The sequence below is a fragment of the Glycine max genome, chromosome 6 (genome assembly GCF_000004515.6).
Source record: "Glycine max cultivar Williams 82 chromosome 6, Glycine_max_v4.0, whole genome shotgun sequence".
In the NCBI taxonomy this organism is placed as follows: domain Eukaryota; kingdom Viridiplantae; phylum Streptophyta; class Magnoliopsida; order Fabales; family Fabaceae; genus Glycine; species Glycine max.
This window is the reverse complement of record NC_038242.2, coordinates 48,813,416-48,825,678: the sequence shown is the minus strand read 5'-3', so window position 1 is coordinate 48,825,678 and position 12,263 is coordinate 48,813,416. Positions and strand designations below refer to the sequence as shown.

General features: G+C 27.6%; 2 protein-coding genes across 3 annotated transcripts; one reads left to right on the top strand and one right to left on the bottom strand.

Annotated features, from left to right (window-relative positions):
* LOC100786184 (vascular-related unknown protein 1) lies at positions 1-1,231 on the top strand. 2 transcript variants are annotated; one of them, XM_041016747.1, is made up of 4 exons: positions 1-350; positions 640-705; positions 832-1,032; positions 1,073-1,231. In XM_041016747.1, the coding sequence occupies exons 1-3, from the start codon at positions 21-23 to the stop codon at positions 991-993; spliced, it is 558 nt and encodes a 185-aa protein (XP_040872681.1). In that variant the 5' UTR covers positions 1-20; the 3' UTR covers positions 994-1,032; positions 1,073-1,231. The 2 variants fall into 2 exon arrangements, with proteins under 2 accessions (XP_040872681.1, XP_003526319.1); XM_003526271.5 differs by having other exon boundaries at positions 832-1,231.
* An 8,785-nt stretch (positions 1,232-10,016) lies between these two features.
* On the bottom strand, positions 10,017-10,862 carry LOC100306568 (late embryogenesis abundant family protein). Its single transcript, NM_001249936.2, has one exon. The coding sequence runs from the start codon at positions 10,749-10,751 to the stop codon at positions 10,197-10,199; it is 555 nt and encodes a 184-aa protein (NP_001236865.1). The 5' UTR covers positions 10,752-10,862; the 3' UTR covers positions 10,017-10,196.
* Between the last annotated feature and the right edge of the window lie 1,401 nt (positions 10,863-12,263).

Here is a 12,263-nt window from a genome sequence, read left to right as displayed (position 1 = left end):
TTCTTGTTAGAGTTTGATTAATGGATCATTCTCTGAATTTTTCATCTAGAGGCAGAGCAGTACCTGGCTGCAAAAACCAAAGTGGTTCTGATGAGGAAAGTGGATGGACATCTTACTTAGAAGATTTCTCAAAAGGCATAGAGCCAAGTTATTGTTCCAGTTTGGATGGCTCCTCTTTGCTCTCAGATGCTGCTTCTTGTGCTGCATGGAAATTTTCTCATCAGAATTTTAAGGTCAGCACTGCACCAAATCTACCCAAAAAACTAAGCTTCAAGAAAGCAAGAGCCAAACAGATATCAGAGGATGACCCTTTGGAAGACACTGCTAGCTCTCCAGTCAATAGCCCCAAGGTATACAAAACAAAACACCAATTATTGTTTCTTATATATTTTTTTTGCCTCTCCTAGCAATCATTTTTTTTATCAACAAATATTACTTGTTAGTATTATTAATTTTTGTTAACGAGAAAATTTGAACCTGTAATCTCTCATCCCTTTCTTTTTTCCTTCACCGTTAGACCAATCTTATATCTCCACCTCTTTCAGCAATCATATTCATGTATGATATGAAACTTTTTATTTTGTTTTGTTTTCTCATTTTTTGATTGTTTGTAATATCATTATTAATTATTATGTGTAGGTTAGAGACTTGAATCCAGCTGAAATGAGTTCTAGGAAGGTTGATGATCAACTAGAAGGTTCTATGGTAAACCTGGATTATAATGCTTTTCATCTCAAGAGAAGAAATAAATTTGGTTCTCATCAATATTGATTCCTAGCTAACCAATTTTCTATGTATGTATGGTTTAATTTCATGATCATGATTGTGTAGGGTAAGGAATTCATCACATCATCAGAGCATTATTCAGATTTGAAGATGGATGATAATGAGCATGAATTAAAATTTAATGGAAAGAACATTGATTGCACAGACTTGAAGAAAAGGGGGCTATGCTTGGTTCCTTTGTCTTTGTTGGTTAATTATTTGGGGTGACTGATACTTTTGTCTATATACACCTCTCTCTCTCTTTCTATATATATATATATATATATATATATATATATATATATATATATATATATATATATATATACCCCTCCTTTTCTATGTGTTCTTCTATGTGGCTCAAGTTATGGAATTGTATAGTATTAAAGAGCATGATCAGTGACTGTGATGTATAATTTGTTTGTGACTGTGTATATTAATTAATTCTAGTTAGTAGTTTGGTAAATTTGTCTTTGGTAATTTGTTCTTGAAGGGAAACTTAATTAACTATATAGTGTGTCAGTTTTCTAGATTCTCCAGATTAATCACTCAACATGTAGTACAAAAAATAAATACAAAAAAGGGATATAATATAACATATTTAAGATAATGTTCCACAATCATGTGGACGACACTATACTGTAAATTTGAAATCAATAAACCAAATGTGGATTCTGATAAATTAATACAATAGGGAGAGAAAAACACTGTTCATGCTTGCTATTGAAAATGCCAAAGAATAGGTATAGCACTCGAAGTGAATCAGGTTCAGGTGGGGTCATAAGCTGTAAGTTGGTCATTCTTTATTTAACCTAAGACAATATGAAAATGTAATAACCAAAAATAGTAAGATGGCACTTATAGTTTTTTGTATGAGAATAGACTGATTAGTGATGACAATTAATACATAGTGAATTTTGATGCTAACTAGCACTATCGATGTTGAGTTAAAACATAAGACAAAGTAATTGTGTGAGAAGTATTTTGTTCAAAAAGGTCAATTTATTTTAATAATTTTTACTTTCATCAGATAATACTATTGATACGAAAAAGAAAGGATGATGTCAGTGCAAATTTTCATGTACGTATTTGAAGTTTTCTTTAAAAAGTTTCAAATTATCGTTTAATTAAAAATTTGCATGCTGTGACTTTTACACAAATTATGATGTATGCTATAGGTTTCAAGAATCCAATTACACTACAAATAGTTTGTAATGATTTATAGGAAAAAATAGCTTCCAATTAATATGTTGTAAACTTTTTGAAAATGACGAATTAATTAATTTAATGATATATATATTCTCAAATGGCCCTTTTATATCCATTTTGTAAGTTAAGAATAACGAGATATTCAATTTAGTCTTCCTTGTTTTTTTTAAAGTTGTTTAGACATACATTATCAAAAAAAAAAAAAAAATTGTTTAGACATAACATGAGAGATTCGACAGGCATCAATACTAAAAGTTTATGACAGAAAGTAGGGGGAAAAAAATTAAAGACGATGACACAATTATTTTAGTAGGCAAAAAAAAAAAAAAAAGTGCAAGTCGTTGGATTCCTGTAACGTGCATGCCTGATACTCTATATTTTTTATAAACAATTTTATTTATTTAGAAATAAGTTTATTCTCTTCATTAAAAAAGAAAAAAAAATTAGTTACTCTTGTATTATTTAATAAAATTTTAAGATATTAATTTTCATACATTCTATTATAATTAAATAAATACTTTTGAAAATATAAATTATATTTTAAATTTATAATAAACACTATATTTTGTCATGTTATTTTAACTATTAATATTTTAAAAAATCATATTCAATTTTAAAAATGGAAAATAATATATTAGAAAAGAGGTCAAGAAATTTTCTTAAAAAGGTTTTCATGAAAGAAAAACTCCTAAAAATTATCTCATTTAATATAGCTATTCTAATATATAAAGATTCAATAATTAAATTTATTACAACTATATTTTTAGAAAAATTACTAAATAACTGTCAAAGACTTATCTATAAAATAAGTGAATTTTTTAATTGTAGAATTCTTGTATTTATGATATATTAATCGTGTATATATAAACACATATATAATAATAATAATATAATATAACTTACATTTCAATAATTTGTTAATAATCATGAATATCAAAGTTGAAATAGACCAACAAATTTTGCTTCATGTATGTATATCTTTTTGCTTCAAGATCTTTGCTTATTGTTTTTTTTTTCTCAGACTGATAAAAAAAAATCCTATTACTTCGGTCTATTTTTTTTTTTTTTTTTTTGTGTCTGATTCGCTTGAACATTGTTTTTCTTTTTTATGCTTACATTGGTTTAATTATATGCTATAATATCTTCAGCTACACGCTGATAATAAACAATACATATACATTGTTCTACAAATATGCTAATTAAGTAATGATTAATATAATGCTGATTCCTTATATACGTACTGATAGTTTATTCAAACAAGAGAGTTTCGTCTGTATTATTTCTTTGGAGTTTGGAATGATATCCAAGTAGGTAGACCTCCAAACACCGCAAGTCTATACACTCAGATAATTGAATACATATTTTTAAATATTATATTAGATGAAAAAGTAATACACTTTATTAAAAAACAAAATTTAAATTAATATACAGGAATCATAATATATAGTTTATCAAATAAAAAACTCATAACAAAATAGCTAAATAATAACAATTCATATGAATATCTCATATATGATCAATTATTTATTTTAAAACGTGTTTTAGAATGGAAATTAAAAAGTGGGGAAAAGGAAAAAAAAAAACAGTTTAAACCAATTCAGTGGCTCCAATCCTTACCAGATTTTTACCAACTTTAACTGATCGGTTAACCAATTTTTTACTTAACTGATCTTTCTTATTTATAAGATCAAAATGTGAAACCTTATTTAAAGAGATTAGACTTAATTAGTTTTAATCAGACCAACAAGATGTTTATGTATGATAATAATTAGTTTAAACTCTCAAAAAGTGTTTAATTTAATTATAAGATACTTTGATATAGTATCATATATTATTTAATCAAAAGGAAAGAGTAGATTGATAAGTTTAAATATTATGAATTCGTCTCCTACCTCCTACCTGCCGTTCTTTCAATAAAGAATATTAAGAAATGGTTGCAACAAAAGAACCCTCCATGTGCTCAAGCATTTAAAACAGGTTAGAACGAAAGATTGCACGAATAATGGAAGCATATTACTTAACATATAAATTCCACCATGAAATGTTTTCTTGCACTGGCTCCATTAATTATTCTTCTACAAGCTATATAAGATTATTTTTACTTTTCATTTTTAGTATACATGAGAATGCAGATGATGATCACATTATTCCATAATTATGCACAGCTAGCATTGCCCATTTGGTCAACATCGAGTTATGGTTCAAATAAAAGCTTCTAAAATAAATCGATACGTGTGTGTGTGCAATCCAATGCCGGAGCTCAAGATTTTCAATTGCCAACCACTGGTATATATGATCTGTCTGTTAATTTGTCAGTCTCCATCAGATAGTATAAATACTACAAAATTGGTGAAACTGTTGACAACGATCGCCTTATATATGTTCGCATGCCACGGCAAGATTATCAAAGTCTTTCACATGAGATGGTTGGAGATTAGCCTAATAATTGATGATCAAGGAAAGGGAAATTTCAAATACATTACTTCGAATAATTATATAACCATTAAATACATGAATCAACTTTTGACACCAAATTATATATTCCAATTTAATTAGTGGTCATAAGTATAAGATATGAATCAACTAACACAAAATTATTTTAATTTAACTAATAGTTTTAAGTTTAAATTCAAAAATGCACTGCTTTTATAATAATTTTACTCAACTCGGAACAAAATTATTTGTTTGTTCTCTAAAACAAGAGAAATGTCATAAGCACACATTCTTTCTTTAGATCTGATACACTCTTTTTAAACATACTTAAGATGAAAATCCTTCTTAAGATTGGAAAAAACTTAAGTACAAGTAGTTTGAAAAGACAATTAATCAGAACCACTTGCCACTTGGCTAAAATTTGTTAAACATCACACGTTAGGTGCTCTATCATATAGTTAACAACCACTAATGATGTGATCTTGCGTTATGGGGTGGTAGATCAAAGGTCTAACTCATGCTAAAAACTGATAATAGAGAATCAGCTTCAGCTTTCATGACTATCAATCGTCAATTAATCCCTTCATCCGCAGCATTAATATATATATAACTTGATTACAGACATAATAGACCTTGTTAATTGCATGCTTTTATGAAAAACATAAACACATATGTACATATAGGAAGTATTGAAAGCTTATATTATGTTATTCTTTAATTTGTATATAACAAGAAGTAGTTTTATTCTTCTTTAATTACACAATTGAAGTATGCACCAAAAATAAATAAATTACACAGTTGAAGTAGTTTTACTTTTTACTTTTTATCTTTGTAGCTACCCAACGAAGGCACGCTCTTGGAGCAGAAAAACGCACTTTTATTAAGCCTATATGCTGCCAAAATTAATTAAGGAGTTCGTTCATCGTTGTGCTCTTTCTTATAAATTTAGGAAAAATATATACATCCATGTCCCTTAATTATTATGAATTATAAAATCTTCTTATTTAATCCTTAACCTATAAAAATTATTTCCACATACACTTCCATTCTGTTTCTATGAATTCGCTAACGGTTGTAGATTTCACGTAATATGCAGATAGCAACTGCTTGATGATGGCAGTAAAAAAACAAAAACTGCTTGATGATGTGCCAGGATACTGTTTATTATATTTTATTTCCATTTACTGATTTTTTTCTAAAATAAAAATATATACCAATAACAAAAAAGAAAATCTCAGCGGACCTCAGCTAGCTGTGATTAAATAGATAGATTTTATAGTCTAAGTGGTTCATTAAATTAAAAATGGGTTGAAGTTTAATGAATCTTGAAGTATGTATTTGATTTAATTTCAAAAAATAATTCTATTCGTAATTGGACGTTTTAAACACAAACACACACACCATATTTAGGTTACCTTTGAAAGAACGTATTTAGAATTTATTTTAGTTTCTTATAGAATAAATATTTGTTTAATTGTTTGAGCGAGTTTATGAAAACAACTAATTACAACACATTTATAAGTTTTTTACAGCTTATTTTATATATTCTCCAATCTCCAAAATACCTTATTTATGTAGCTTAAAACTTATATGAGAAAAATTAAAATTAATCATATTAATATTTCTTCTTCTTCATTTGTAGAAATAACTTTTTTTATTAATTGTGTTATAAGTATTAATGTTGTTACAGTTTATTTTAACAATTTTTATTTATTTGTGAACAAATTATTTTCTCATTACAAATATGATTTTGTCTCATATTTCATAAAATAAAAAATTTTAATTTTGATACATTGTCAATATATTTTTTTTTAAACTCTCAATCAATTAAAAAAATACTCTAAATAAAAATTTTAAAATAATTATTATAAAAATAAATAATATTATCATATATATAAAAATTTATATTTGAATTATAGTATAAAAGGGATTCATTGTTAAAATATTATAATTTAACATAATTTATATTATATTTTATTTTCTTATAAAGACTACAAATATTTGTATAAGTTTATTCATGTGTTCTGTGCTTTTTTTTAAAAAAAAAAAATTAGGTACAATCACATGGAATATATTAGTACACATATCAATCAATGTATCAATGGTTTGAGTGAAAGTAAAATAAGATTTCTTAGGCAAGATTTTGGTTCAAGACTTATATGGATGAAGAATAAAAATGTAGTTAGAACTTAAAGGGAAGAAATTACTATAAAAGTGATAAACTAAATTTTTGGTAAAATAAAAACATAAGTTAAATTGATAAATATTTTACATTAATATTGTAATAAAAAACAAAAACAAAAACAAAAATACCACTGCACCCAAAAAGCCAAAAAGAGTGTGTTGTGCGAGAATCCTTGTTAGTATATGAATTAAGTATGAACAGCTTCTAGGAGATAGCTCCAATGACATGTCTGCGTAATTTGGGTGGAATCACTTAGAAAGAAGAAGCAATTGAAGCAAAAGTCACAAGAAAGGGTTTCGTTTTCAAAATATATATACCTCTCCCACCACCAAAGCCCACGTTAATTAGTTAACAACCACCAGCACCATGTGCCACCCCTTGACACTTCAAATTGAAACCCACTCTATTCACTTCCAAATAAGTCCTATTCTCAATTTTGTATTGCATGTGTTTGGTATTGACCACAATTACAAATTAAGCAAGTTGCGCCAATTAGCAAATAAGTGTGTTTCTTAAGTTGGATTAAGTTATTGTACATAATATAATATTCTTTTTATTTATTTTTTTTATCACAGTAACTATGTAGCCTTGTATTTCTTTTATATCTCTTTTTTATTCAAAAAATGCACAAAAATATTATGTAATTAAATGCAGTTTCTCGATTAACTCTAGAAAATGCTACTCAAACGTGAAAAACTCGCATAAAGAATGGACATAGATTCCATGCATTCATGCATTAACACATTCATGAATCTGGATTGTTAGAGAAAGATTGGATGTTTTGTATTTTAAATGCGTGTTTTATGTGTGATTTTTTTAGATGATATATATATGAGTCGTTTAATCTTCATATAATGATTCTGATTGACAGATAATGTGAATGAATGTATTTTTTGACCGTTGAGAATCCCACTACCGCAAAAAAGCTTTTTTGCGTCGTCATTTCTACATTGTTTTTATATAACTGATATAATATAAGATGCGGTAGTATTTTTGAAATTAAATGGAAGCATATATCGATTTATAATTAACCCATGTAGATTAGTCATTTTAAACAAATGATCAAAATATAATCACTTAAAAATTTAATGGACTGTATTGAAATTACTTTAAATTCTTAAAGAACTAAAATTGTAGTATACATCGTTTCAATTATCATATTATATCATTATTTCATTCAACATTAATAGACATATTACATTCCTTTATTAATATATTTAATATTTATGCTTAAAAGGATTAAAATAAAACTTTTAAAAGTATTAAAGATCAGAACAAAACTTTTAAAAATTAAAATATAAAAGTATAATAAAATATTAAAACATAAAGAATCAAAAATAACATTTAGTTAAATTAGATTGATGTTGAAAAATGATATTGATATTCATGTTGAACTTGAGTCTAAGATTGAATTTAACTTATTTTCATAGATTTTTTCAGCATTCTCAAGTTTAATATAGTTTCTTGAATGAATTCATCATAAATAAGGTAGACATAAACACATCATATAACATGATAATTCTGTTTGCATAAAGGATCAAGAATAATACCAAAAAATAAAGAAGTATGAGACATAATTTAGAAAAAAAAAATACAGAACAACGACAAGTGTAACTTACACTATATTATGTTCTCAGTCCCATGTTAGTAGATTCTTTTAATCTCATTTTGAAACCTTTGTGTTGAAATTAATGTAGTAGTAACCTGTTTTTTTTTTCTTTTTTCTTTCTAAGAAAAAAATGATTTGCAACCTCACTCCCTCTTCTTGTCACTTTATGTAAACAATTTAAATATTAACATTATTCAGAGAATTTGGTTGTTAATTTTAACACTCGACATTAAGAATACTTTTATTTATAAAAGAACATTAGTTCATGTACATATTTAAGCTGCCAATACTTGTATGACATATATTACCATTATTACGTACTCGCATATTCTTCTTTGTCACATAAAGTATCTAGTCCTTTTGAAAAGAAATTAATTAAGGGTCATTCGGGATGCATTTGAAAGGAATAAAATAATAATAATAGAGTTTAATTTGCATGCATTATTATTAGTATAACAGTTTTTACACTATTAACCAAATTTTTTTTTGGTCTGTCAGCAATCTTATCTAGTTGTACCTACTCAATTATAGTTTCGAGGTGTCAAGAGATTTTTAAGGAAGGATTATCCACTAAAAGAGAAAAGTAACCCACCATCATGAGGAAGGTTAGAGTACCAAATTCTTAACCATTTGTGTTAAATAGAACTGTTACTATTAATCAAGGTGCATTTTAGCCCTTGGATTAATCTTACTAATAAATCACTATGGTGCATCTACCGCACCATATAGCTTTTCCGTCTTCATCAGAATTATAACCCGAAATTGCCCCGCTGTGTTTCCGTATCGAAACCACAAATAGAACTCCATCGTAGGTACCCGAACCTATCAACTCCAACATTGTGTGATGTTCTTTTCTACTACACTCGGAGTTGCGACACCACCGTGCACGACGTCACCACCACAACTAGTTCGCAAGACTCCAAACCCTTCTCCCTCGTGTTGTTGTTTATACAATTTTGTTCAAGATTTTTTCCCCTTCCCTTGTTTTTTGTTCACGATTAAAGATCTGTCTCACCTCCTTTTGTTTTTTGTTTTACAATTCAAGATTTGTTCCCCCTCCCCTTGTTTTTTTTTGTTATTGATTCAAGATCAGTTTTCCCATATCCGTTCCCCCCTTTTTTCAACAGTTTTCTTCTTGTTGTTGTGGTAGTTGGTGGTCCTCGCCATGAGTTTGAGAAGAAAAAAATGAAATGTCATCGTGGAAGATAGCATAATGGTGTCCAGTTGTTGATGATGAGATTCACATGCAGGGGAAAAAGTTGGGGGAGGAAAGATAAAAAAGAAATGTTAGAGAGTAGATTTTATTTTTTCATGCAAAGAGGATACGAATATTCCTTGTTTATATAATTTATTTTTACATTATTTTTATTTAATATGAGATTTTAATTTCATATCTTTTTTATTGTGTGAAACTTTCATCACACTTCTTTATCTGTGACAAAAAAAATATAAAAAATCTAATGATTAAAAAATTTTATAAACCTCGAACGGATTCACATACTTAGTCATGTTAATATATATTATCATTTAATTATAAATTATTTTTAATATAATTTATTTTAATATAATTTGCTTATATTGTTACTGCATACATATTTATTCGTAATAATAATACTACCTTTTTTCTATTTATCTATCATTTTAAAAGTTTGACATCATATTAATTATATTTTTGTTAAACATATTATTACTTTTTTAATCTAATTTTTAATTAATTTATACATATGTATTTATGGTGAGGTAGAAAAAAAAATGATAAAATAAAAAACGTTATAACTATTTCATTAGAGTCAATAAAAATTATAACATTTTTTTAATTTTTACGTAAAAATCTTGAAATAAGATAAAATGAAACCAGTGAGACAAAGATAAAAAGAAAAGGAGAGAGTAATAATTTAAAGGCAAAGGAGATCATATATCCTCCCCCAACCCCCACCAAGAGCATATTAGTTTCAACATGTGTAGAAATTCCTCTCTTTTGCAATTAACATGCAGTCACAATTTGATTTTGGACATGCAGCTGGAACTAGCATCCACAGCAATTATGTTGAAAGAGACGCCACAAGAGATATAAATCTTGGCCTTAAGCCTTAAAATCTTGATCATGGTCACTTTCCCAGGAAGTGTGGCCTCTGCTGTCAAATTGAACACCCCACCTTCAATATCTGACAAAAACTTTGGATCTTGTATCAATTTATCGGTCATAATACCCACAGTAGTGCTCACATTGGTAGTGCTACGAGCAGGGAATGATCTTATCCCCAATGGAACTTCGGCTATAATGGTGTCACGATATTTAAGATAGCCACTGGAATTCACGTACTTGAAGTTTCCATAATTAGGGTTCACAATTGTGATCACTATGCCTAAGGGTGCACTAGTTGTATTAGGTGAAAGCAATTGAAAGTTTTCTAGGTCAACTGGGTGGAGAAATATATCTGGGTTCTTGGGTTTAAAGATGGTCAAAATTAAGGTCACAATAACGATGGCAAGAATGATCAAGAAAAGAGAGGACACGGCCAAGCAAATTTTGAGGCCTCTAGTGGCCATTTTTTCTGATTTTGGATAATGAGGGTAATAGAGATTATTGCCTTTGCAAACTTGCTTGTGGGGAAAAAACAATGCGGGTGTACGCAAGAAAAATTGTGATCCTATTGGATTAATATTGTGTCGACTCATCGTGACTATATAGATTTGTGATGATGATTCCGTGAAGCTTAGAAACTGAACTTCTAACTAGGGGTGTAAAGTTGGCAGAGATCAAAATCAAGAGTTGGATGTAGCCTAAAACTTTGGCAATTGGTTCCTAATTAGTGAACAAACCCCGTGAGTACGAATTAATATTCCTACCGGAGTAACTGGACATAAAAGGAAATTAAAGCTGCAAACATGATGACCACAAATAGACGAAGCAAAGAAAAATGAATGAAATATGTCACTTCTTATGTAAATTTATTATTGTAGTACTAGACATGAGTGCCGTAATTTAATAAAGTATTAACACAACATTAATTAATCATGAAATAAATGTTGTATATACTCCATATGATTGGTATATGAGTGTTAATTAATAATATGTTGATATATTTTATTAACTTAGTTCACCTTAACAGAGAAATCTCTTCAAGAAGAGAGTGATATGATTAGACCCCCTCCTCCACAGTTAGTACTGTCTCTAGGGGCTGGATGGACTATTTGTCTCTTGAGTGAGTCTAGGGAATTGGATTTATCATTGGAAGGCAAGGTCGTTATTTTTCTATTATAAATTTAATATATGAACAGACGTTGGCTCTTATAATAAGCAACGAACTCATATTTAAAAAAAAATATAAAATTTGATTTCTGTTATTGCTGGTATGAGAATTTTATTGATAAATAAGTTATGTAAGTATTTTTGTAAGTTTTTTTTAACCTTAAGACTTATTATCCTCTTTGAGTCTTAAGATATTCTGAGCTCCTAATACTTTAACTAAAATTTTAAGTCAGAAAAAAATTATAAATTTAATATATTAGTTAATTAATAATTATATATGTATGGATGTAGCTAGCGCGGGATGAGTGTTGTACTTAGACTTGCCCATATTGATAAACTTTTGCAAGAAATTATGAGTATGTATGTAGACATATATATTTTAATTACACACACATTTAAGTGATTAAGTGTCTCGAAAAAACTTTTAATTTGAATAATTTATATATGTTTATACAACCCAAATTTACTCTTCACTGTCATATAAAAATGGTTTTCATATTATTTATATTCACTTATTTTGTGTTACAATTTAACTTTTCAAATAAGAATATGAAAACACTAAAACAATACAGATAAGAGATTTTAAAATTTCAAGAAATTCAAAATTGTGAAAAATTAATTACTTTAGTTAAATTCCTTTTATTTTTAAAATGTTTTCTTTGGATAAGACAGTTTAAAATTCTCTTGTTTCATTTTTTGTTTAGATAAAATAATTTAATTTTCCTCAAATCAACATTTCATTTTGTGTTATTCGAAATTCTTTCATTTTAAGTGTTATTTGAAATTTCTTCATTGTACTTGAAAGCAAA